The 25,910-nt window shown below is 55.0% G+C and overlaps 2 protein-coding genes across 4 annotated transcripts; one reads left to right on the top strand and one right to left on the bottom strand.

Moving 5' to 3' along the window:
- Window positions 1–1,585: 1,585 nt before the first annotated feature.
- Window positions 1,586–17,444, bottom strand: DEDD2 (death effector domain containing 2). Its single transcript, XM_041745383.1, has 5 exons — window positions 17,315–17,444; window positions 16,343–16,700; window positions 14,696–14,821; window positions 11,330–11,473; window positions 1,586–2,782 (listed from the first exon to the last, which is right to left on the bottom strand). The coding sequence occupies exons 2-5, from the start codon at window positions 16,668–16,670 to the stop codon at window positions 2,391–2,393; spliced, it is 990 nt and encodes a 329-aa protein (XP_041601317.1). The 5' UTR covers window positions 16,671–16,700; window positions 17,315–17,444; the 3' UTR covers window positions 1,586–2,390.
- A 1,655-nt stretch (window positions 17,445–19,099) lies between these two features.
- ZNF526 (zinc finger protein 526) lies at window positions 19,100–24,302 on the top strand. Of its 3 annotated transcripts, none has more exons than XM_041744194.1 (3): window positions 19,100–19,181; window positions 21,462–21,561; window positions 21,650–24,302. In XM_041744194.1, the coding sequence occupies exon 3, from the start codon at window positions 21,667–21,669 to the stop codon at window positions 23,695–23,697; it is 2,031 nt and encodes a 676-aa protein (XP_041600128.1). In that variant the 5' UTR covers window positions 19,100–19,181; window positions 21,462–21,561; window positions 21,650–21,666; the 3' UTR covers window positions 23,698–24,302. The 3 variants fall into 3 exon arrangements, with proteins under 3 accessions (XP_041600128.1, XP_041600130.1, XP_041600129.1); XM_041744196.1 differs by having other exon boundaries at window positions 21,631–24,302; XM_041744195.1 differs by lacking the exon at window positions 19,100–19,181 and having other exon boundaries at window positions 19,190–21,561; window positions 21,631–24,302.
- Window positions 24,303–25,910: the final 1,608 nt, after the last annotated feature.

Below are 25,910 nucleotides of genomic sequence, written 5' to 3'. Positions count from 1 at the left end.
TGCCCATGCCCTGCCCCACAGAATCTGTCCCAACTCCTGAAGCTCTTTGATCTCCCCGGCTTGTCCTCATGGCCTGGGTCTGACCCACTTCTGGGCCTCAGGGGCGCATCGGTCACCGCCGGTGCCGGGCGCGGGCTCTGGCAGGTCCAGGCGAGCTCCACAGCGCGCGCGCCCACGGAGGCTCTGCAGGCGAGACGTCTCAAGGTTCCCGCCACCGCCGACTCCTGCATGCACTGCGCCTGCGCGGGCCCCGGCGGCCTCGCGGTTAGGCGTCCCTACGCCCGGCACGCGCGTGCCAGCGAAAGGGGCGGGCCCCGGCTGAGGAGGGCGGGTGGGAGGAGCCTAGAGGACGGGGTGGGGCCTGGGCGGGGCGCGGGCGCGGGCGCGGGCGGGGCCCGTGTCACGGAACTGACGCGCGGACCGGGCCCGAATCTCTCCCGGCGAGGAGGCGGAGCCATCACTCAAAAGGGGCGGAGAGACAGGCCTCAAAGACTATGAAGAGGCCAACTCTGCAGCTCAGCCCAGCGGCGGCAGTACCGGCAGCCGCTCCGACACCCAAGTACGGAAAGCCCCAAACCTTCAAGAGAAAACCTACTCCCGCCCAGACCCAGGAGAGTCCCCCAGCTGTTGGGAGGAAGAGGCGTGGAAACCTCCCACCTGCCTCCCCAACCTGCGTCCACTAGGGCAGAGAGCTCTGGAGCTCAGCGCTTCTCCATCCCCCAGGCAAGTCACCTCCCTTCTCTGAAGCCCATTTCCTGTCAAAAATGGGGATAGAATCCCTACTTCACACAGGCTAAGCATTAAATAAACAGATCTTGAGTAGGTGCCCAGGAGACTTCAGCTCCCTCCCGGCGAGGGTGAAGGGCTAGTCTGAAGTCACAGAGCAAACAGACCAGGTCCTGACTCCAGGACAGAACTCAGCCCCCAGACTCGCCACTCTCCCTCTACACCAACACAGGCCAGGCGTCCAGGTTCCCAAGTGTGGGCAGGAGCGCCCACTTCCCCAGGAAAGGCCAACAGTCCCTGCCACCCCCTAACCTGGTTCTCTTCCCCACAGGAAGGAAAACCTTGGTTATTGTGTAAGAAACCTGAGTTCCTAGGCCCTTAAATGAGGGATCGGGAAAGCCAGGAGGCCACAACCTCCTGTAGCCGCAAGGGAGCAGAAAGCCGTACTGCGCCTCGGGAGGAAGAATGCAGGTTCAGATTTAAGAGGTGACCGTCCAGAAGGCACAAAGAGCCAGCTGAAAAGGGATTCCAGGCAGAGAACTGTGGCTCATGACCAGTTTGGTTTCCAAAGCTTTGGGCTAGAGAGCTGGCTCACCTCTGGGAATAAAATAAAATAGTAGTACTCTCAGGAATAAAACAAGAGCAAATGCGGTTGGGACGGGTTAGGACTCCAAGGCAGTTTTCCCTTTGATAGATGAGGAAACTGAGGCCCAGAGGAGGGCAGCAGGCCTGTGGTGCCAGCGGCGGATGATGCTCCAGCACCCTAACCCCTCCTCCAGCCTGATACCGGGCCAGGAACCCCAGGATCTCATCAGCTCCTTCCCCCAACCCACAAAGAAAGAGTCCTAGGGAGCCTTGATGCCCACCCTAAGCCCCAATCCAGGGCAGTTTTATTGGTGCCATTTGTAAAAGGCCTTTCCCATCAGCCCCAAGCCTTTGCCTTCCCTTTCTGAGAAGGAAGTTGCTGATCCTGGCCCCATGGGTGACAACACACTTGGTCTGATACTGCTGCGATGCATGTGTGACACTCCAGGTGCAGGTCCTTGTGCAAGTCTGCATCCAACCATGGGCAGCAGGAAAATGTGGAGAGCCAGGTCTGTGTATGGAAGCTGGGCAGAGCCCTGGCTGGCTGTAGAGATGTGTGGGCAAGGTGAGCAGGCCCCATGTACACCCAAGCCCCAGTGCCCAGCGTAGCTGAGGTCCAGGATTGGGGGCAGTAAAATCAGAGATCCTGAGAGAGAAGCCCTTGGGCCAAAGACATGTGTGGTGGCCAGGGCAGGAGCCCAGGTGAGATTCCAGAGGGGGCAGTGTGCATGTTCGCGCACAGCCCAGGGGCAGGGACATTGTGTGCAGGGGGCCTTTGGTGAATGTGTAGCTATGCCTCCCTCCCTTTCTGATCTGCATGCCTGAGTCCCTGGCCTCCTGAAGCTGGGGGTACACACCAGAGGGTAGGGTGGGGAGGAGGTTGGGAAGGAAACTCAGGTGGAAGTGGTTTAGGCCTCAGAGCCCACATCCTGTGGGAGAGTCTGTCAAGGAGCCAGGCCTTCTGTCCCAGTCCTCAGAGCTGCTGGAGTGACAGTCCTCTAGGGGCAGAGATGGATGTCCTCTGGGGGAGGAAATGGCCCAGAGGCTAGGAGGTGGGTTTAGTCCTCCCCGTTCCAGAATCAGGAGGCCTCAGTCGGGCGCCGTCCCCCCTCCTCCTCCATCAGCAGCAGGCGGCGCCGGCCGGCCTCGTAGTCTGCCTCGTCCACACTGACCAGCAGGCGGACAGCCTCCCGGCCCACGGCCTCACGAAGGGCCTCAGTCAGGAACACGCCCCGGAGGGCCTGCAGCAGGGCACCACTCAGGTAGTCGCCCCAGAAGGCGTCCAGATAGGAGAGCTCTGAGAACTTGATGTCGCAAACCACGGAGCCCAGGTCTCGTGAGCGCAGCACTGCGGTGGCCTGCCCAAACACGTCCAGCTGCCGTGCCAGCGCCTGGGGCCGCCGGGATGCCACGCCCTGCTCCAAGGCAGGCCCGTGCTCACAGTACTCTGCTCGCACCCTGAGCCGGATGTCTGCGGAGAAGGAGGGACCAGTCAGGGGGGGCCAACACTTCACACACTGTGCAATGGGACTGGGGGATACAATGGGACAGAGGACAGAAACCCTTCCTCTCACCTTCCCTCCCCCCACAGGCTCCTCCCACCGCCCCATGGGTTGCACTGCACCTACCCACATCCTTCCCCCTTCTGGCACCCACACCCAAGGATGGGTGACACCCTCCCATGGCTTCCCTCCTGTGGCCTGGCCTCTGTTACCTCCTTCCTGACCCCACAACCTCCTCTCCCCTCACGTGCCCCACTCTAGCCTTAGCACTCTGCTGTACCTCCACTCACCAAGCAGGTTCTATCCATCCCTGCCCTCTCCTTTGACTAAGGATGCTCTGTGTGTCCCTGTAGCACTTGTTCCCTCACTTCCTTCAAATGCCACCTTCCCAATGAAGCCTCCCCAACCTCCCCATTGAAAACTTCACCACCAGCACCCTGGCCCCCCACATTCCCAGTCCCTCACACCCTGCTCCATTTCTTCCCAAGGCACTTACCACCTTCTAACCTCCTCTGTGCTCTCCCTTATACTGTCATGCTTATCACCTGTCTCCTCTGGGTGAGCCTCCTGTGAGCCCCCTGAAGTTAGGGGCTGTCTGGTTTTGTTTTTGTTTTTAAAGATTTTATCATTCATTCATGAGAGACACAGAGAGGCAGAGACACAGGCAGAGGGAGAAGTAGGCTTCCTGCAAGGAGCCCAATGTGGGACTTGATCCCAGGACTCCAGGATCAGGACCTGAGCCAAAGACAAGAAGTTCAACCACTGAGCCACCCAGGTGCCCCCAGGGGACTGTCTGTTTTATTCACTTGTGTAGCCCTGTGGCACACAGTGGGTGTTCAATACATATTTGTGAAAGAACCAATGCATGGACCAACGGATTTGCTTTGAGGCAACCGGCCTCATGTCCTCCTGCCCCCAGAGAGACTCCTGTGGGGCCAGCCACATCCTCAGCACCCACCCACCAAGTGAGCACCACCCAGGAGTCTCAAGGCTGGACCTGGCTGGATCTGCTGGCAGCAGGTGCTCTTTACCCTCAGAGGCTGCTGAGATGGTGGGCTGTACGCCCGCAGCTCCTGGGGGCCAACTGGCCACCAGGAAGGGAGAGTATGAAGCCTACCCAGGGTCAACAACAGAGAGGAAGAAACGGGGGTTTCTTATGCATCCCCCCGAATACCCAAATTTGCAGCTACAATCAATGCCCTTCTGCTAAGGCCAGTCTGAGCTGAGTTTCTGTTGCTTACAACCCTACCCACATCTGCCCAAATGAGAGGACAGCTCTGCAAGGGCACAGGCTCCAAGACTTCTTCCTAGACTGTCCCTGTAAATGTGTCCTCAGGCGTATCACACCTCCCTGTGGGATTACTGAACTCCCACTTGTGACACAGGCTACTAACAGAACCTCCTCTCCAAACAACACCAGCTGTGAGGATCAGCTATGAGCTGCAAATGACAACAGGCACTACCCACATATGAACTCATTTAATCCATGAACACCCCGTAAGGCAGGCCCTATTATCACCTCAATTTACAGGTGAGCAAGTGGAGGCAAAGAGAAGGGAAGTGATTTTTCCAAGGTCACAAGGCCAGGGAGTGGTAGTGCCCCACAGAGGTCACTGAACCTCCTGTGCCCCACAGGGCAGCTTCTGGTCAATGGAAACGATTCTAACCCAGGAGCCTTAAGGCACCAGCTGTGTGACCTGGCATAAGCCACCACCTCTCTGAGCCTAGGTTCTTGCCTGAACCAGGGAATTCCGACTCTGGAAGGCTGCTGAAAGGATTAAAGACAGAGCGATGGATGGAAAAGAAGTGGCTAGCACTGCAGGCAGTGCCCGACGAGTGCTCCAAGAATGGCAACCGCCAACAGCTCCGATGTGCCATGCTTTACCCCTAGTATTCAGAAGGACCAGCCCTGTAGGGGCACGGGCCACATGCAACCCATTTGACAGATGAGGAAACTGAAGCTCTGGAAGGGAAGTGCCATGTTCCCATCTCCCTTAGCCTTCCATACACAGTGTCAGCAGCAGAGCACAAGGTAGAAAGCAGGTCCCTGCTGCCCCAGATGACTTCTCAGTAGCACCCACTTCCTCCTCCCACCTAAACCCTTCCTCTTTCTACCTCAAGGAGAACCTCATCCTCTCTGCCTGAAGCCCAGGGCAACCTACCTGGCCTTGCCCCTCGGACTTCCCACAACACTCAGGCCCAGCTCCTTCCATCTTAAGAACCACACAAGAAAAAAAAAAAAAAAAAAAAAGAACCACACAAGACCTCCAAGCCCACATCCTAGACTCCCAGGGGCGTCTGACCATGCCCTCAATTGGTGTGGGCCAGGGAGCAGGGGATTGGGAGGGGCAGCACCTGTCCAAGGCCACACGAAGCAGCTCAGTGGCAGAGGCACAGAGCCAGGTGGCGGAGTCCGACAGACCTTGAGGCGAGTCCCGGCTCTGCCACTCTCTAGCTGTGGGGCCTTGGGCATGTGACCTCACCTCTCTGAGCCTCAGTTTCCCCATCTGAAAAACATAAACAGACAAACAAGAGGTCCCTGCTGCATGGTGCAATCGTGAGGATTCAATAAGGCAACTCACAAAGCACTTGCCCCAGGGCCTAGGACATAGAAGGCACCCAGAAACAGGAACTGTGATTTCGACACCCACCACTCTACCCCATGGCTCCTGCTCAGGCCTGGCTCTCTCTTGCTTGGGCCCCTTAGTTAACTCCTCCCTCAGTCCCCACTGCATTCTCCCATGCTCTGAGACTCCAGGTGCAAGGGCAGCACCCCCAGCACAAGACTTACTCACTCACACAATGACCTGTCTACCTCCTCTGCCCACAACAGCCCCATTCACCCACCAAGGCTCAGCTTGCGAGACCACATGTCCTGAGCCCGTGAAACCCTCCTAGATGGCCTTTTTCCTCAGCACAGATGGGTATTCAACCTGTGGCAGAAACTGTTCACCCACAGCCTACCCCCAACATGGGAAGTGGAAGGACAACAGGACCAGGATGGACTAGTGTATGTCCCAACCATTCTTTCATTTGACAGATGTATTTACAAAGTGCCAGGAACGCTAGCATGGCATGCATGTCTGCCACCAGTGTGCCTAGGAGATACGAAACCCCAGTTAGGGAGCACCTCTCATGGGCCAGGCCCTACCCAACGGTTCTCCAGATCTTCAGCCCCAAATCCCCACCGTACTTTCCTATCTCCATTGACAAATGAGGAAATCCTTCACCACGCCACAGCCCAACCTCGGGTCTGGAACACAACAGCATGACGCACAGAGAAAGAGCACAAGGAGACTCCAGGAGGGAAAAGAAGACCTGCATTACCTGAGCCTCCCTCTACTCCCCCTAGCCAGGAATCAGAGGCAGCAACAGGTGCCATCTCTCCTTTAGTCCTCGAAATGACCGAAGAACAATAGATGATCTCCATATAGCATTTACCGCAGACTAGCACACACACGGCATGTATTGACCCTCTGATTATCCTTGCAACCTTATAGGACAGTGCTGTTACCTCCTTTCGGCAAATGGGAAACTGAGGCACCCAGGATGAGTCACCTGCCTGAGGCCACACAGCCAGGAAATGGCAGAGCTGGAGTTCCAACTGGGGTGCCTGGCTCCAGAGCCTGAGCTCTTAATTACCTCTGTTCTGTTTGCTGCCTCTCACACAACAATACACAGAAACCTGTAATTAAAAGACATCCCAAGGCCCACGAGAGAAAATTAGGGAGAACGAGGTGTAATTTAGATTGTAACAATCAGAGAGAACCTCTCTAGGAAATGACACTGCAAGTAAAATGCGACGAAAAGCAGGTCGAGAGAGAAAGAGAAGGAAAAGCAGCCTTCCCAGAAGACAAACTGGCTCGCAGGAAAGTCCAGAAGCTGAACGTGAACTTGAGGCTTTCACAGGCTGCGGGCCGGTGTGGCTGGAGCACATGGAGAAGGGCGCCAGGGGAATGAGCAGAGGTGCAGGTGGAATCATGCAGGGCAAGGTGTCACAGCCTCTGGGAGGGGACCACAGCCCTCCACACCGCAGTGGCCACCCTCCATAAAACCTCACCCCGGCACCTGCTCTCCTGGGGCTGGCTGGGGGATCACACGGCTGGATGCAAGTGAGGAGCAGAGGCCAGTGCTTGCACATAATGAGCCCTCTGAGGGCCACAGGAAGGATACAACCTCACCCCAAAGGACTCCGGCTGTACCCCAGAAGCGGCCTGGCAGTCTGGGACAGAGCCAGGGTGGCAGTCGGGGAAGGACAAAGGCGTTCAGCCCAGGAAAGATGCAGCAGACACGGAGAGAAGTGAATGATCCAGGCCCAGGTGTGTCAGGAAGGAGCAGAGTGGGGAAGAGCATGGGCCAGGGGCTGGCTGAACTGTGTCCTCTGGCCAGAACACCAAGCATGGGCCAATGGTCCCTCTCCACTTGGGCAGCTAGATGGAAAGGCTCACTGGCCCCAGGGCAGAGGCCGTGGCTATACTCTCCTTAGCGAGGAGAGCTGCTCTTGCTCCCACACTCTGGTGGGCCCCAGCACACTCTGGTCCTCCTGCCCCACACCTCAACCCCCTCTCTACTAGGGCAGAAGGAGATGTGGAGGGAAACAGGCAGAGATTCCCAGTGGGGGACCAGAGAAGGGACAGGCCAAGGGGGAGAATGGCAGCCAGGATGCTCTGATGGAAAGACCCCTGCCCCTCCACGGCCATTCCAAGGGCCCCTCTGGACAACAGAGGCACCCATCCCTTGCTTTAGTCTCTTCCCCAGGATATGGCCAGCATCATCACATCAGATAGGAGGTTCTGCTAAACTAACAGATGGAGGCAATGAGGAGACACTGCCACCAATGTCAGAGAAAGATAAGCAGCCACTACCTGCTTCCCAATGGAAGGTCACACCACCACCTGGGGAGTGAGCTTGAAAATAAAATAAAACATCACATCAGAATCTGATCAAGTCTCTCTAGACCAACTACCGATTTTCAGGAAACAGACTATAGAGGACCGTATCAATCACCTCAACTGTGGGATGCAACTAACAAAATCCAGTCTTGGGCAGCCCCGGTGGCGCAGCGGTTCAGTGCCGCCTGAAGCCCAGGGCGTGATCCTGGAGACCCTGGATCGAGTCCCACATCAGGCTCCCTGCATGGAGCCTGCTTCTCCCTCTGCCTGTGCCTCTGCCTCTCTCTCTCTCTCTCTCTCTCTCTCTGATCTCTATGAATAAATAAATAAAATCTTTAAAAAAAAAAAACTTAAAACAAAACAAAATCCAGTCTTTAGGAATCACTACAGGACAACTACTTTCAACAAATACAAAGCTAGAGGGATGGGGAGGGAGAGAGAACTGACATGATGAAGGAAATATCAGAGATCAGGAGAGACTTAGAGAGCCAGCAGACAGCTCCTGGTTGGCTCACACGGATCATTTGCCTTTGGCTCAGGTCATGATCCCAGGGTCCTGGGATGGAGTCCCACATCGGGCCCCCTGCTCAGTGGGGAGTCTGCTTCTCCCTCTGCCCCTCCCCCTGTTCCTGCTCTCAAATAAATTAAATTTAAAAAGAACCAGCACTTCTGAGACAACCGGACGTTGGAGCACTGATTATAGACATTTAAACAGTTAAGGAACTTAACTTTCGCATGGTGATTTTTCAAAAATTCTGATCCTTTAGTGGTACACAGTGAAAAATCCACAAATGAAATAAAAAGACACCTGAAAGTGATTCCAAAACCATGGATGGTGCAGCAGGATCACCCACGAGCTGATAATGGTGGAAGCATAGTGAAGGCGGGGGAAAGGGGTCATCATGCTGGTGTGCCTGCCTCTGTCCCTTCACCACAGAAAACGGGAAAAAAGTCCATTCTGCCACTCAAATCCTTTGGCTGCTTTCCATCATTTAAAGCAAAGAAAGCACTGACCCATGCTGCTGGCCCTGCAGGATGAGCCCCACACCTCCCAGCAATCTCACCTTTACTCCCTGGGCTCCAGTCTGGCCAGCTTCCTCACCATCCCTTCACCACCACTGGCTCACCCTTACTCAGATCTTGACACCTGCTGTCCCCAGATCTAGAACACTCTTCCCGGCCATCCACACACTCTGTCTCTTCCAAGAGGGCTTCTGAGACCACCCTACCACCCACACATCTAAAGCTGAATTTTCCATTTCTCTCTACCCCCTTGCCCTGCCTTCTCATCTCCGCTGCCATCTGAAGTTTCTGTGTCTTGGTTTTCTCCTCCCATCAAAACACACGCTCCATATGCACAAGCGCCTCCCATCCCTGCTGTGCCTAGTGAGTAATAAGTTCTCTAAGAATACACATGGAATAAGAGAATGAACCAACCCTGCCACTCTGCACAAGGAGTGCTATCACCCCTACCTCAGGGCTGTCTTGAAAATTCAGGGCCAGGCGAGTAGTATGCCCAGCACAGTGCCCAACGGATGGCTTTGAAGGGGATGTGGAAACTCAGAGGATCTGTGTCCAAACCCGGGGTACTCCAGACACCCTTCTTCCCCTTCGGAAACCCAGAGTTTGGTCTGGTTCTACCCCTCTGGGGAGGGCACCTGACTAGGGGCAATCCCCACAGCGGTCACACACGAGGGGCAAGAATGGCAGATCACGCAGGTCTGAACGAGCCTCCTTCCACCCCTGGGAGCCTCCTTCCACCTCTGGTACTGGGCCTCGTTAAAGGTGAGCCATCCCAGCTTTCAGAGGGAAGGAACCACCAGTGCCCTTACTGGGAAGGGCCTCCCTCCAGCCCCACCCTGCCTAGTGAGTCAGCAGTTAGACCTGCTTACAGTCCTCCCAGCAAGACCCAGCCACACCCTGGGTAACAACCTCCCTGCCACAGCCCTGCCTTCCGGGAAGAGACCTGAGGCCTCTGCAGGCAACAAGACCCCTCCCCAGCCCCAGCTCAGCAGGCTCCCTAGGGAGGCAGTGACTCCCTCTGCTACAGCCAGCCAGCCCAGTGGCTCTAATTGCTGCTGGCCCTCCGGGCAGCCACTCCCTCTAGCTGAGGGTTGTTGGAGGACACTGGCTGGCTCTATTGGTCTATTCCTCCTGGCAGCACTCAGCACAGGTTATCTGCAGCCTCATCCGTGGAGTGGATGTGACACTCAAGAGAGGGAACCAAAGAGGTGTGGGCTGAGTGAAAGAGAGCACGTCTACACCCCTTAGAACCAGCTGGAATTTCTCGAAGGCAAGGTCTGAGCATGAATCTCTAGAGCAGAGCCCACCACCCACCTGACCTAACACACCCACAGGCCCAGGCAGCCCTTCTCCCCAAGAGAACATCCCTGGGCCATACCTCCCTCGTCTCCTGCATGCGCTGCCCAGCCTCTTCACTCCATTCTCTGCTCCCTTTTCGTTTATGTACTACCTACCTGGCACGGCACATACTCTTTATATGCCTGACACGCTTTTAAACACTTTATAAATCAAAACTCGTGGGCAGCCCAGGTGGCTCGGTGGTTTAGCACTGCCTTCAGCCCAGGGCGTGATCCTGGAGACCCGGAATCGAGTACCACATCAGGCTCCCTGCATGGAGCCTGCTTCTCCCTCTGCCTATGTCTCTGCTTCTCTCTCTCTCTCTCTCTCTCTGTGTGTGTCTCATGAATAAATAAAATCTTTAAAAAAAAATAAAAAATAAAAAATAAATAAATCAAAATTCGTTTATTAACTAATTTTCCAGATGGAGTCAGAGTTCCATCAAAAGCAGGTATCAGATCACCTAGCTCCCCTACTGAAAACCCTAAGTAACACCTGCTGTATGGAATAAAATCCCAACTCCCATCTACTCCCAGGTCTGCCAGGCCCAGTGGCTTGGCTCCTGCCAAGCTCCTCCACCCACTCCCCACCCTCTGTTCATGGCACTATCTAAAGTGAGCTTTAGTTTCACTGATCTGTCACCCTACTAGAAGGTCGCCTCCCCAAGGGCAGGGACCTCACTGCTATTCCTGTCCCAAGCACACTGCACATAACAAGACAACCCACAAACTGGAACATAGCGCATAGCGCGGGCCTCAAGCCAGGCACCGTTGTGGACATATTACCAGGTTAAATCATTTTCTCTCTCAACAACCCTACTCGGAAAGCACCGTATCAGCCTCGTTTTACACAAAACGATTCGGCCACCTGCCCAAGGTCAAACGGACTATTTAAAGGCCAAGGCTAAAAGATGAATCTGGCAGCCTGCCCCAGGATCATTTTCTACCCATATGTTATTCCACCCCTACAGAGGAAATGACTGTAGGGTAAGTGAACCCGGAAATTTTTTTCTGAAAAAAACAAATGAAACTGAGAGCAAGGGGTCGTCAGTAAAAGCTTCCTGAAGGAGGTAGTGCATGTGATCCTTCAACTACAGACAGGACAGACAGGACGTAGAAAGCAAGGGGCTGATGATGAACAGAAGCCACTGCCTACCCACTAGGTGTGCCACTCTCCGGACCAGTGTCTGTCTCTGCCATCCTCTGGCTCAGCACCCAGCCACTGGCACTATACATGCATTCACCAAGGCCCACAGACACCTACCACAGGTCACTTTGCCTTCTGAGGCAGGTCTGGCTGGCTCTTGCTGCTGCTGCTGGGGGGTGGTCGGGGTCCCTCTCCGCCGCCGTCTGGCACCACCACTGGGCCGGCCCCGACTCCGCCGCTGCCGCTTGGTCGGTGGGGAGCCTGAGGAGAGAAAGATGGGGCACACTGAGGGCCAGGATAACAGGTAGAGCAGATAGGCAGGTGCCTGCTGAAGAGATCAAGGCTTGTCTCCATGCCAGGAGATCCTGGATGAGCCCCTCCACTTCCTGGGCCTCAGTTGGCCTGGACCATAAAATGAACAGGGAGTATATCCAACCTAGCATCATCTGGAAGAGCACACCCTACTATTGGGAAACCCCACTCCCACGTGTGACCCTGAAGAAGCCCCTGCACCACAAGGCCAGGAAGCAAGCATGACAACAAACCACTGGGGCATCTTCCTAATTGTCTAAATGTGAACACAATGTAAATATCCGGCAAGAAGTACATAGGGTAACTCCTAGGGCAGATTGGTTAGTGAAATAAAAGCAAAGAGTCAAACAAGTGTCTACAATTTGCTACATCTGTGTGAAAAAAGAGAGAGAGAAAATAAGCATATATACACATTTGTTATTTTTGCAAGACAAAACACTGTAAAGATAAATTGGAAATGAATGGAATTAGTTACCTATTCACTAGGGGTGGGGGGCAACAGTGGAAATGATCCTTCGGAGAACATCTTTCTCACCCATGTTAGTTCTGACCTTTGAGTCATGAAACTTATTTTACATACTCAAAATATTAAAGAGACCCCAAAAACCCCCAACCATAAAATTAAACAGAAACAAATGAACCTAGTTGTATATATAATTGGTAATTCGAACAGAAGAATTATTTCAAGTAACTTGGAAGAACATTATGACTATAAACTCTCAGTGGGATATACTCCTAGGGCAGGAAGAACCAGGAATAAATGGTATGCTTCATTCAGGAGATACAGTCAGCAGCGGTGCTGGTACGGATGTACTTTTGAAGCTATGCCCGTCGTAAAACAAAGTAAACAAACCTATTATCACAAAGTTATTAATACCTAAAATTTTTAGAGTACCAAAAAAAGTCTTTGTAGTATTAACTTTGAAAACACTAAAATAGGGCAGCCCCAGTGGCACAGCGGTTTAGTGCCGCCTACAGCCCGGGGTATGATCCTGGAGACCTGGGATGGAGTCCCACGTCGGGCTTCCTGCGTGGAGCCTGCTTCTCCCTCTGCCTATGTCTCTGCCTCTCTCTCTCTCTCTGAATAAATAAATAAAGCTTTAAAAAAAAAAAAAGAAAGAAAACACTAAGATAATTTATTTTTGGAGACAGAAAGAGAAAGCGAACACACGTGTATGAGAGCAGGAGAGAGAGGGAAAGAGAGAACCCCAAGCAGGCTCCATGCCCAGCACAGACCCCAACATGGGGCTTGATCCCACAACACTGAGATCATGACCTGAGCCAGAATCAAAAGTTGGCTACATTACTGAGCCACCTCGGTGCCCCAAAATAACGAATACAAATTTCTTAAAAGCAATTTCTAGTTCTGTTCACTAAAAAGAGTCTGGAAACAGCACACAGACTCAGCACCCAGGTCTGGGTCTCTAAATGCCAGTGCCTCTAAAAGAAACAGCCTTCTGGAAATAGCAGATTCCAGGACTGGGGAAGGAAAAGTACAAGTTGAGTCCAGGACATCTCACTGTGCCACAGAGCAGGAAGCCCAAAGAATGATGGAGCCACATCAAAAAGACAGTAGGAGCTAGTCAATTTGAACCTCAGGAAGAATGACTAATAGATTCTAACACAGTAAATAAATAACAATACAAGAAAACATAGTGCTGCTCCCTCTCCCCCCAAGAAAAGAGAGAGAAATAAAGGAAAGTCCTGAAAGAACGCCAGCTAACAGACACTGAAAAATAAGAAAAGAATAAATCACCGTTTTGGGAACACCAGTGTAATCACTGGTTCGGGTGGAGATCACCAACACATGCTAAAGCCACTGGGGATGGCGTTGGGGAACAGAATGTGCCAAAGTGTCACCCCACAGATTGTCTAGCCATTAAAGGGGAAAATGTCCGTTTACCAAGGACAAATATGGCAGACACCACCTTACCCGAGTGATCAGACTTGCCTACTCACAAGAAAACCAGATATTAAGCAGCCTGAGGTGTTCCAATGTGAAACACATGGCATCAACCAAGGAGCATTCCTGCCAAAACATGTAACCTGAATCTAATCAAGCCTCCTGACCCACTTTTTATTGCACCTTACTTTACTAAACTCTCAACCCTGGAAATTACTCTAACCTCTTCTGGCCACATGTTTACATGATTTTTAAGGTTTTTTTTTTTTTTTTAAGTTTCAAGTTATAAACTATACACAGCGCCAGGTGGCTATTGCCATACCTGTCTCTTGGTATATGTGTGTGTGTGTTGGGGGGGGGGGTTCCCACTTCACAGCAGATGCAGGGCACCAAAGGGACAGCTCAGTGACACCATGAGGAAATTATCAGACACTTCCAAAAACAATCAGGACATTCTGCAAAACAACTGGCCTGACAGGGTCAGTAACTCAACATCAAAGGAAAAAAAGAAACAAATATGGGATGGGAAAGGAGTTTACATTCTAGAGTTAAGAGATTAAGGAATATAATAAATGAACACAAAGAACCTCAACTATCAGTGGATCTTAAGAGTGGAGACAATCTTGGGGAGATGTGAAAATGAGGATGAAAGAGGATTATTTATTTACTTCTGATAATGGTCTGGAGATAGTCTAGGAGAATCTTCGTCCTCAGGAAATGCCTCCTGATTTAGGAGTAAAATATCCTGATGGCTACAACTTACTTTCAAAAGAGTTCACCCAAGAACCCCACTGTTACATATACACACACAAAGCCAAAATGTCAAAATGCTAAAATTACTGAATTGAGGCGGAAGATATGAGTACACTCACTGCACTCATCTTTCAACTTCTCTGTATGCTTCAAATTGTGTTTGAATAATTTAGGAATGGAGGAAGAGGAGACTGCCCACATGAACTGGCAGGGAAACTCAAAGAAACCCATTAAAGGTACTTGACATAAATAAATCTCAGAAACACGTCCAGCAAAGTCAGCCATATGAACACCCACCATGTGATGTCATTCAGATGCACCATAAAACCACAACAAACAATTCCATACGTTGCTTCTGGACACACGCTTTTGTAGAATAAACACCACGCACAAAGGAATGTGGAGACGGAATGACCCCTCGGGCCCCTTCCTTGATGGGTCGGGATGGAGTGGGTTCACCAGGATTCAGGAGGAAGAAAGGGACGCTGCCATCACACCCAGCTCTCAAGGCTCACCTGTCTCCCACTGACCCTGCTGAACCTCTGAGGTACCACTGGACTGGCGACGGCGACGACGGCTACCTTCAGTCCTTTTAGAAGAAGAGCCAGAGGAGGTGCCATAGTTGTAGCGTTCTGGAGACACTTCAGAGAGAGAAAAATGGAAAGAAATATTCACAGCCTCCAACCCCTCCCCGACCCAGGTTCCAATTCCCACCTGGAGATGGACTCTTGCCCCACTAGGTGCCTGAGTTCCCCAGAAGTCAGAGCCCAGACAGCCGCTCCCTCTCAAATGCTTCCTGCCCAGTGGTTGCTACATGCCTACAATGAGAGATGAGACCCGTGACCTTCTGGGACTGTCCAACCCATGTTTATAGCAGCTTCCAATTGTCAGGGCTGGACTCTGTAAGTCGAGTCATGGCCAGGATCCCTGCAATGTGGCCCCCCACCACCAATTGCCCCCAATGCTCCCTGAAGCCCCAAGAAGTAAGCAGGCTCCCCAAATTCCCTCTTCCGTAGCCTGACCTCCACATATATTTTTCTAAATGCACTGTTGGTTCTCCTCTAGTGATGCCCTTCTCCTGGTTATCCAGTTCCCGTGGACTTTCTATGGGCAGGGGAAGTTTGCAATCCCCCTCCGCAACTAGCCACTGCACCTGATAACCCAGCCAAGGGCTCAACAGTTCAGGGCCTATGCACACACAGGACTTCTATCCCTTAAACCCTTGGGTTCCTCACCTTCTCAGAACTGCTCCTCCAGGAGTACTTCCCTCACAGGATTAAGAGCATCAACTCAGAGCCAAGCCACCCAGGTTTAAATCCTGACTCCCACACTTTCTACCTGTGTCATCTCAAGCCCCTGTATAAAGTGGTTTCTTACCTCCCCCTCTGCTCTTCGTTTGTCAGTCCCCTTTGCTCCTGCCACACTGGTCTCTGATGATACCAAACCCATTACTGACTCAGGGCTTGAAAGCCTGTCTTTCACTCTGCCTGGCATTTTCTCTATGCACACCAGGAGTAGAGAGCCTCCATTCCATCACTTTCTCAGAAAGGTTTGGACTGGTTATCCAATCTGAGGGGAGCTCCCTTCACTAGAAGGCACTCTCTATTCTCTGCATTCCCATAACTCTGCTTTAGTCTTTCCATAACCCTATCTAAAAAAAAACCATCTGCCTTGATGGCTGCTTCCCTCCACTAACCATAAGCTTCATGGAATAAACACTTTGTCAGTCCCAACACCCTGTACCTCCTGTACTCAGCACATAGGATTCAGTTCTTATACGGGTACAAGCTGCTTAACTTCTCTTAACCCGGTTCTTTTCCCTGTAAGGTGGAGACACTAACAGGGCTCCCCACCCCCGCAGGATTACTGGGAGGATATAAGGCGACAGTTCACATGAAGGGCTTACCGCTGTGCCCAGCATGAAATAAGCCCTCCATAAAGTGGCCACAAATGTCACAGATGTGGCCAAATTCCACAAGCTCGTGTCTCCCAAAGCCATGTCTCCTCCCTGTCCTGTTCCTCATTGATACTCTCAAAGAAGGGGAGGAGCGAGTGGGGAAGCAGGCTGATATGGTGCTGTCCCTATCAGGCCACCATGGAGGCCCAGCCAGGGCAAGGCCCCAGGCCTACCGGAAGTCTGTCGCCCTCCGATTCAACCATACCTGGCCGGCGCCTCTTGCGCGCCAGGTGCGGCAGCAGGTCGTGGCGCGCCAGGACGCGCAGGAGTTGCCCCAGCAGGCGAAGGTTGCTCTCGTCGCACTGTCCGCGGCGCTCCAGCTCCAGCAGCAGCTCCAGGCCGCTTCGGGCGCGGGCCAGACCGCCGGCCGCGCCGGGGGCCTCGTCGAGCAGGAAGGCCAGAAGCTCCAGCTCGCACTCGGTCAGCTGCCCGCCCACCACCTCGAACATACGGTGAAGCGACAGCATCCCGTAGTAGTCCAGGCATTCATCCTCCTCCCAGCTCGGGGCCGGGGTCAACCCGGACAGCGCCATATCGGGGGGGGGGGGGGGTGGCACCAGGGCCTAGAACCCACACAGCGCGGAGGGGACAGTGGTCAGCGACGCGAGGACCCGGGCCCTACTCCCGCCAGCGCGTCTCCCCAGCCCCGTGCTGCCGAGCAGGGCCACCTTCGCACCCCAGCCTTCCCGGCCGTCCGCCTCCCCTCAGAAAAAAATGGTATCGCCCGAGGTCCCCTAGTAACAGGTCGAGACGCTAGACCCCGCTCGTCCTCCCACCAGTAGGGCCCGCCCGGCCCGCACACCCCTCCCCAGGTGGTATGTCCCGAACCAGCCTCCGGATCCGACCCAGTGATCCGGTCCGAACAAGTGTGGGGGCCCATCCCGGGGCACCCTGCCAACCGCCCTTTGACTCTGGGCAGCCCTGTCCGGACGTGCCCCTTGGCTCCGTCCTGTGGTATTGTCCGATCAGCGCCGCGGCTCCACCCAAATGGTACCGTCCGAAAGTGACCCTCTGCCCCCCACAATGGAGCCGACCAAAGCAGCCCTTCACCCCACACAGGTGGTGCTGCCCGAACCCGACCCCCTCGCTCTGTTAGGGCGGTACCGCTCTCTCCCCAACACCCAGGTGGCTCCGTCTACCCGCCACCAGTCGCCCTCAGGCCTCTCTGGATCCTCACCAGATTCCGGCGTCTGACGACTCCTGGGCGACGGCCGCAGCCACTTGTTTTGGATCTTTCTGGCACCTTCTCTATTATTACGCCTGCGTCACCTCGCCCCTCCTCCTTCCCCCAACTCGCGCAGGTGCGACCGCCACGCCCCTTGGGCGCATGCGCAGAGTGAAGCTTCCAAGCCCCACCCCCCCTCCGGGCCCGCCCCCAACCGTAGCGTCGGGGCCCGCCAGTGCTGCGCCTGCGCAAGACGAGAGCGATTCCGCGTCTGAGTTGGAACTGGTACTTGGTTGCAGGGTTGCTTATGTCCACCCGTGACTTAAGGTTGGGTCCCTGTTGCCCCACGTCAAGCCCTATTGGAACTACCCAACTCAGGGACTACGGCCCCATCCTAAGCACGACCTAGACGCCCACATAACCGCTCCTTCCAGCTGCCTGTATGCAAGGAACCCCAATCGCCACCTTCCGGGCTTCTCATAGCCTCCAGGCCCCTTATGATCCGGACTTGAATGCTCCTCCATCAGACTGCCCCTTACTCCTAATGGCAACCAGGAACCTACGTCACAGCTGTGCCCATCTCATGACCCCAACTGGAATCTCTCTCCGAAGCCCCCATCACTAAGTTCCTACCCCCCCACCCCCATCGAGGCCAGGAAGCTTCCCCATCTCATGTTAGAGACCAATACCTCCTTCCTGATTGCAATAGGCCCCTCCATCCCGACTGCTCACTTCCTGATGGCATCCAACACGGTCCCTTACTACAGTCAGACACCTTTTCCTGTCTCAAACGCCCCCTCAACGACTCTTTCCAATCTCTTCCCTCAAAGATCAAGGGGCCTCCCAATGCCCCCTCTCTAACCTGCACTCTGGCGAGGGTAGGTCCCTATTAAGACAACTGGAGTCCAGGCTGCAAGTCTGAGCATCTCCCCTGAGGTGGGGCCTTAGGCGTGGTGGCCACGGCCCACCCCCCCACACACACACACTTAGGTGACTCAAGGTCGAGACTCGCACTGTGCCTTGAAACAAGTCCTCTCCTCTGAGTGGTTCCCACTCCTGAGATTATCTCCCTTTGGAAAGCAGGGGACTTGGGTCCTGCTTGGCACTGGCTCAGCACTGTCAGCTTGGGCTGCAGCAGGGACCTCAAAAGAGTCCTTTTCTCTAATGGCAACTGTCACCTATTAAAACCTAGTCCTGGGCCGGACTAGGCGTCCGATAAGTGAATATCCTTAAGTCAACTGAAGAGGGGGTGGGAAAGGAAAGCAATTTTGCAAACTGGTAAGGACTATGTCCGTGTTAGATGGGCTCTAATGAGCACCTACGGTGTATCAGGCCCTGTGCTGAGCGCTTTTACGTGTTTGATTTCAATCAACAACCTTTGAGGTGGATGTGATTCAGGTCCGTTTTACGCAAATGTAAAAGTGAGGCCCTGAGAGAAGTACCCCAGGTGTGTCTGGCTCCAAAGCTATGCTCTCAGAGATGCTCGGCCTCTTCCTCTATGAAATAACACTTCTGTCCAGGTCTCCCGCCACCCGATTCACTCCAGAGGCCCTGGCTCTCCAACGATGCCCACTTCTCACCGCTTAACTTTCTGATTTTTGGCAGAGCAACCCAGGAGAACTGCGCAGGCGCTCACCTGCCCCCCCCCCCAAGCTCCGCCCACGGGGCACAGTTGTGTGCGTGGAGCAACTCGCGGCGCCCCGCCTGAGCGTCAACACGCAGGCGCACGGGCGCGTGCCCTCCGCTGCCGGCTCTGATTGGCTGCCGCGGGTAAGGGCACCGCCCAATGGGAGGTGTGGATAGTGAGGGGTCCCGCACGCCTGGAGCAGAGAGGGTCTGTGTCAAGAGCGGCGGGGGCTGCAGGAGGCGAGAGAGACGGGTGAGGGCGCCGCGGGGCGGGCGGGGAAGAGAGCGCTGGGCGTACGGAGAGGGCGGAGGGAGAACGAAGGGGACACCGGGGGACGGAGAGCCGTGGGGCCTGCGTTAGGGCGGGAGCGGCGCGGAGTGGAAGGAGAGCGCTCCTTCCTCTGTGCCCTAGAGCGTTGATTCCGCTCGTGCGGCGTGCAGGACCCTTCCTTGAGCCCGCCGCCCCCACCCCTGCCCCTTGCAGGGCGCTCTCGTGCCGCGGACTTGATTGAGTCGGATCGGTGAAAGGGGACGTATAGCGGAAAAGTTCGAACTTCCAGGCCCCTGGTGGGTTCTTTCCCGGAAGGACTTACTGACCCACTGTCTGAAAAGCCCCCTCCCCTCCTCACCAGTAGCACACAATCCCAAAATTGGGAAAGGAGGAAGGCAGGCAAAAAGTCCCAAATTTTAGATTGCTCAGGCCACCTTCTGAAGGGACATTGACAGGGTGCCTACTTTGTGTAAGCCTTCCACCAGGCCTTGGGCCTTACCCCATGGGAGTTCTGTTTGGAGTGTGGCTGTAAACAAGGAAAAAGCTGAACTCTGGGGCTCCAGGTCGACTCATTCCTTTATCGAATGGCTGTTGTGTGCAGGGCCGTAGTAACTGAGGTATTAGTGAGGGAGTTGGAATAAGTAGTTAAGAAAGAGTAACTCCTGGGCTTTTAGTGAATCATTTATTCAGGGACCATTTATTGGGCATCAAGTGAAAACAGGGTCACGTGCTGGGCTGTGTTATTGTGGGAATTCACGGTCCAATGGGAAAGTTGGCCTGTTGTGAGAAGTGGAAGGGGCACAGGGAAAGTTAAACACTCATGGCCTCACTTCCTGGAGGGAGCATTATTCATTCACAGAATATCTACTGAGTACCTGTTGCGGGCTAATCATTATTCTTGGTGCTGGAAATACATCAATGAGGAAGAGACCCAACTTTCCTGCTCTCTGGTAGCTTAATATGAGCAACTTTGCCTGCCTGGCTGTAATCTGAGCTCCACCTGCCCTTTGGAACTAGCAGATGAGTTAAAGAAGAGATAGAGACAGTGGAGGTTGGATTCAGAAAATTAGCTGTGAGGCGTCAGTCATTTGCTAAAGGGTCTCTGAGCCCCTGCTGTGTGAAGAAGCCTTGGTTCGGTTGAGCCCACACATAAAGAAGGGGAGGTGGGGGCACGAACAGGGAAGTTAAAAATCCCTCTCCCAGGTCCATGGTTCTGTTGGTGACATCAACCCCTACAATAAATTAGACCTGCCCTGCCTGCATGGTCAGTCTGGAGAGGAGCACAGACTTGCATCCTGGGCTCGTGATATCTGCTACGATAGAGGTGGCACAGGTTGCCATAGGAACCCCAAGGAAGGAGTGGACATCACCCTGAGGATGCAGAGATGTTGTCAAAAAAGGCCTCACAAAGGAAGTGCTAGGTAGGGGTTTGCTAGACCAGGAAAGGAGAGAATCTTCTTGGCAGAGGGAATAGCCACAGCAAAGATTTCGGGTTCAGGAGTAATACTCTGGTGAACTACAAGTCATGGTTGTATTTGACGTTTCTCAGGTACCAGGGCCTTCATGGTCAGTAGTACTTTTACCTCATTTCACAGGTGTCAGAGAGAGGAAGTAAGTGGTGGAGCTCAGATTCAAGCCAAGGGCATTCTGGTCCAAAGCCTATGCTCTTGAGCGCTTGGCCGCATCTCTGTGTGTACATACGCTAGGAGGAGAGGTGGTGCCCAGTGAGGGAACTGCACAGGCAAAGGTTGAGGGGCATAAAGAGACAGGTATTCTTTTTTATTTTTTTTAAGATTTTATTTGTTTATTGGAGAGTGAGAGTGCAAAAGGGAGCACAAGCAGTGGGGAGGGCAGAGAGGGGGAGAAGCAGACTCACTGCTGAGCAGGGAGCCTGATGTCGGGCTTTATCCCAGGATCCCAGGATCATGACTGGAGGCAAAGGCAGATGCTTAACCAACTGAGGCACCCAGGCACCCCGAGACATGTGTCCTTAGAAAGGGGCAGCTGAGGGATCCCTGGGTGGCGCAGCGGTTTGGCGCCTGCCTTTGGCCCAGGGCGTGATCCTGGAGACCCGGGATCAAATCCCACGTCGGGCTCCTGGTGCATGGAGCCTGCTTCTCCCTCTGCCTCTCTCTCTCTCTGTGTGTGACTATCATAAATAAAAATTAAAAAAAAAAAAAAAAACTTAAAAAAGAAAGGGGCAGCTGGCCCTCTGGATAAGGAGGGAGGGTAGCATCAGAGGGGGCTGCCCCTGTCTTACAGATGCCCGGCAGCATGGGGCACGTGTCAGCCTCAGAATCCCACCTTCATTGAAGACTGAGGCACCAACACTGGATCCAGGCTTGCTGATTGGTAGAGGCTGGTGAGTAAGGGGATGGGCAGAGAAGCTCCTAAGCCACCTCGCCCTCCTGGGGCCCTGACGTTTCATTAGCTCCCCCTTCTTTTTCCAGGCACTGCCTTCCCCACCATGGCAGAGGTAGCGGCTGAGGTGGCTGAGCTTCCAACACAGATGTCACCAGGGGCAGTAGAGATGGCAATACCAATGTTAGGGGAGATGACAGAGATGTCAACAGAGGTGACGGAGATGACCCCTGGGGAGGCCCTGGCCTCATCTCTTTTCTTTCAGCATCACCAGTTCATGTGCTCTGAGTGTGGCAGCCTTTACAACACACTGGAGGAAGTCCTGTCACACCAGGAGCAGCATGTGCCCAATGTCACCGAGGACGAGGCTCTGGCCACCCAGGATCCAGGCTTGGAGCCAGAACTCCTGGCAGGGTCTGATGATGGGCCTTTCCAGTGTGGGGAGTGCAGCCAACTCATCCTGTCCCCCAGTGAGCTCCTGGCCCACCAGGACGCCCACCTCCGGGAGTCTGCAAGCCAGATCCAGTACCAGTGTGGGGACTGCCAGGAGCTCTTCCCCTCGCCTGAGCTATGGGTGGCTCATCGCAAGGCCCAGCACCTTTCTGCTGTAGCAGCTGAGCCACCCGGGCCACCCCCGCTGCCCCCACCGACGCCACCACCTCCACCTCCTGCTCCCCCTGAAGTGAAGATGGAGCCCTATGAGTGTCCTGAGTGCTCGACCCTCTGTGCCACTCCTGAGGAGTTCTTGGAGCATCAAGGCACCCACTTTGACTCCCTAGAGAAAGAGGAGCAGAATGGTCTGGAGGAGGAGGAGGAAGAGGAAGAGGAGGAAGACGATGAGGAAGAGACAGAGGAGGAAGAGGAGGCGGTGGCGGAGGTTGGCGATGATGCCACAGGAGGCGACAGGGCCACAGCTGGTCCGGCCCAGGGCTGTGGGGATTGTCCCCAGCACCGGACTTCAGCAGAGGCCCGCCGGCGGCACCGACGGGCATCCCGGGGCCCCACATCGACAGCCCACCCCTTCCACTGCAACCAGTGCCAGCGCAGCTTTAGCTCGGCAAACCGGCTGCTGGCACACGGGCGGGCCCATGTTGGCGGCACACATGAGTGTACCACGTGCTCCAAGGTGTTCAAGAAGGCGGCCTCCCTGGAGCAGCACCTGCGGCTACACCGCGGGGAAGCCCGCTACCTGTGCGTGGACTGTGGCCGCGGCTTCGGCACGGAGCTCACATTGGTGGCTCACCGGCGGGCACACACTGCCAACCCCTTGCACCGCTGCCGTTGTGGCAAGACATTCAGCAACATGACCAAGTTTCTCTACCACCGACGCACACATGCAGGCAAGAGCGGGGCGCCCCCTGTGGCGGCCTCCTCTTCCTCCTCCTCAGCTTCCCCGGCACCCACCATGCCTGCTCCTCCCCCGCCGCCCCCTGCACCCCCCGCCCAGCTGCCCTGCCCACAGTGCCCCAAGTCATTTGCCTCGGCTTCCCGGCTCTCCCGACACCGGCGCGCCGTCCACGGACCCCCCGAGCGGCGGCACCGCTGCGGCGTCTGCGGCAAGGGCTTCAAGAAGCTGGTCCATGTGCGCAACCACCTGCGGACGCACACAGGCGAGAGGCCCTTCCAGTGCCACTCGTGTGGCAAGACCTTTGCTTCCCTGGCCAACCTCAGCCGCCACCAGCTGACACATACGGGCGTACGGCCTTACCAGTGCTTGGACTGCGGCAAGCGCTTCACACAGAGCTCCAACCTGCAGCAGCATCGGAGGCTGCACCTGCGGCCCGTGGCCTTTGCACGCGCCCCCCGCCTTCCCATCACTGGCCTGTACAACAAGAGCCCCTACTACTGCGGGACATGCGGCCGCTGGTTCCACGCCCTGGCCGGCCTGCGACTGCACCAGCGGGTCCATGCCCGAGCCAGGGCTGTGACCCTGCCGCCGCCCCGATCGCCACCTCCAGCCCCGCCCCCGCCCCCCGAGCCTCAGCAGACCATCATGTGCACCGAGCTTGGGGAGACCATCGCCATCATCGAGACGTCCCAGCCACTGGCACTTGAGGACACGCTGCAGCTGTGCCAGGCCGCGCTGGGGGCCAGTGAGGCGAGCGGGCTGTTGCAGTTGGACACGGCCTTCGTGTGACATGGCCAAAGAGCGGCAATAAGAGAGTTTGGTTGCAGCAGCAATTGTGGGCCCCTCTGGGGAGAAAGGGGACCACCCCCCGGGTGCCAGCATCCACCCTGGCCTCTTACCCACTGACTCCTCACAGCAGTCCTCCCCAGGTCTCCCTCGCCACTTTTCTCTGCCTGACGGGATACCGAAGCTCTGAGGTCTGATGCGATCTGTTCCAGGTCATCCCCACTGCGTTATAAAAGAGGGTCTGCCAAGGTTCTTTGTTCTGTATCCATCACCCTGGTGCCAGCAATGTCAGGTGACCTTTCCTGAGCCCTGACCATGTGCCAGGTCTGTGCGGGGCGCTGTCTCATACCTCCTCAGGTTCTCGCTTGTCCCTTAAGCCCTCACCTTCCCCGGACTCTGGGCACCCAGGACTTGGCTCTGCCTTGATCTCTGTGGACTTCCCTAAGTTCACTTTTGACAATGTGGAGGGAAATCTGTAGGTACCTAGGGACTCTGCGGCAGGCCAGGTGGTGCCGGAGCCCCAGGAATGACTCAGAGCCAGGCTGTACCCCAGGAGGTGCACAGTGGGGTAGGAGGAACACACAAGTACAGATCGCCTTGCTCTCTGAGTGCGTCTCATTGATTTGTTCAGCCTGGGAGTCCTGCGGCCTCTTTCCCTCGCACGTGCTGGGTGACGCTGGGGGCCAGGAAGGAGGCAGCTCTGCCCTGCCCCTGGGCAGCAGGCAGATACCAGCCCCAGGATCCTCAGGGCTGCGATGGGGATGTACGGGGACAGTGGGATCCCAGAGCAGGGAGCAAACCCCCACCATCAGTACCACTCTAGGAGGGGTAGTCCTTGAGGAACAATTAGGAATCTGCTAACAGGAAGAGAACATAGCAGGCAGACAGCACTGCAAAGAGGGTGAGTTCTTGGTATACTTGGAAAGGGTCCAGCTATTCACAGCTACAATAACAGCAAACGCGACTGCCTAGCCGTGGCAGGCACCGTGGCTAGTACCGTGCACGCAGCAGGCCTGCGAGGTGATCTCAGTATTAGCCCCATTGTGTGGATGAGAAGACAGGGACAGAGACTCGCCCAAGGTCTCACATTAGGCAGCAGTGTCGCTGAGATTTGAATCCAGGGCGGGGGTGAGGTGGGTGCCTTCAGTCCATGTCTGCCACCAGTACTGCCGAGTGAGTGACTGGAGACTGAGACGGGCACGGCAGCACTCAGAGGAGGCTCTGTTCCAACTGGAGGGAAAGTGAAAAAGTGAGCTGGTGTCACACAGCAGCTGAGGTTTGATCGTACCTCGAAAGATCAAAGGTCTGAGGAACAGGAAGGACTTCCCAACTTTTTCAAAGGTTACCTGGGTTGGCAGTCCTTCCTCTGTAAACAGAAGTAGAGGGTTTATGGCAGGTCCCTGGAACAAGTTCCCGCCAGGCCTCTGCAGACCGAGCTGTTCAAGCAGGGGAGGCCATGGCTGAAAGGCATCTGTGAGGGAGGCAGGTCCGGACCTGGGAAGGCCAGACTGAGAAGTGGGGGCAGGGTTGGGGTAGTAGGGGGGCAAGGAGGGTCAGAAGTGGGGCTTAGGGCTCCCTGGCATCAGGGTGGGGCAAGGGGGGAGGCTGAAGATGGTCTAGGAGGGAAAGAATGGGACTGGGCCAGGGTAGAGGCCACAGGAGTGGGAAGAAAGGGAGGGACAACCTCCGTGACCTCACTGGCTGAACGGATGTGAGCCACAGGAAGGTAGGCGTGCCTGGGGTGCCCCTTGCCCGGACCAGCCTTTCTCTCCTCTCTGGTCTCCTTGCTTTAAGTATTCATCTTACAAACAAGGTGCTATCCAGAGAGCATTGAGCAGGGAAGGCCAGGGATTATTCTGGGCAGTATACAGATGCCCCCTGGAGCTGGCCTGAGCAGACTGGAGAGTTCAGATGCCATAGGAACAGTCCCTGAACTCTCAGGACACGTTCAAAATTCCCCTTTTGGGGGCACCTGGCTCACTCAGGTAGAGCATGTAACGTTTGATTTCCAGGTTGAGTTCAAGCTCCCCCGTGCGCGCGCACGCACGCACACACACACACACACACACACTCTCTGGATATAGAGCTTACTTAACAAACTCCTTCCCTTTTTCTTCACAATTGAAGTCCGGTGGAGGATGTATCAGTTGCTCCTCAGGCCTTCCATTTCTGGGGCCTCCCCTCTCACATAGCATCGGCCCTGCATGGAGGAGATG

This window comes from Vulpes lagopus, chromosome 2, assembly GCF_018345385.1.
Source record: "Vulpes lagopus strain Blue_001 chromosome 2, ASM1834538v1, whole genome shotgun sequence".
Classification (NCBI taxonomy): Eukaryota; Metazoa; Chordata; class Mammalia; order Carnivora; family Canidae; genus Vulpes; species Vulpes lagopus.
Note: the sequence above shows the minus strand (reverse complement) of the source record. Positions and strands in the feature narration are given on the sequence as shown.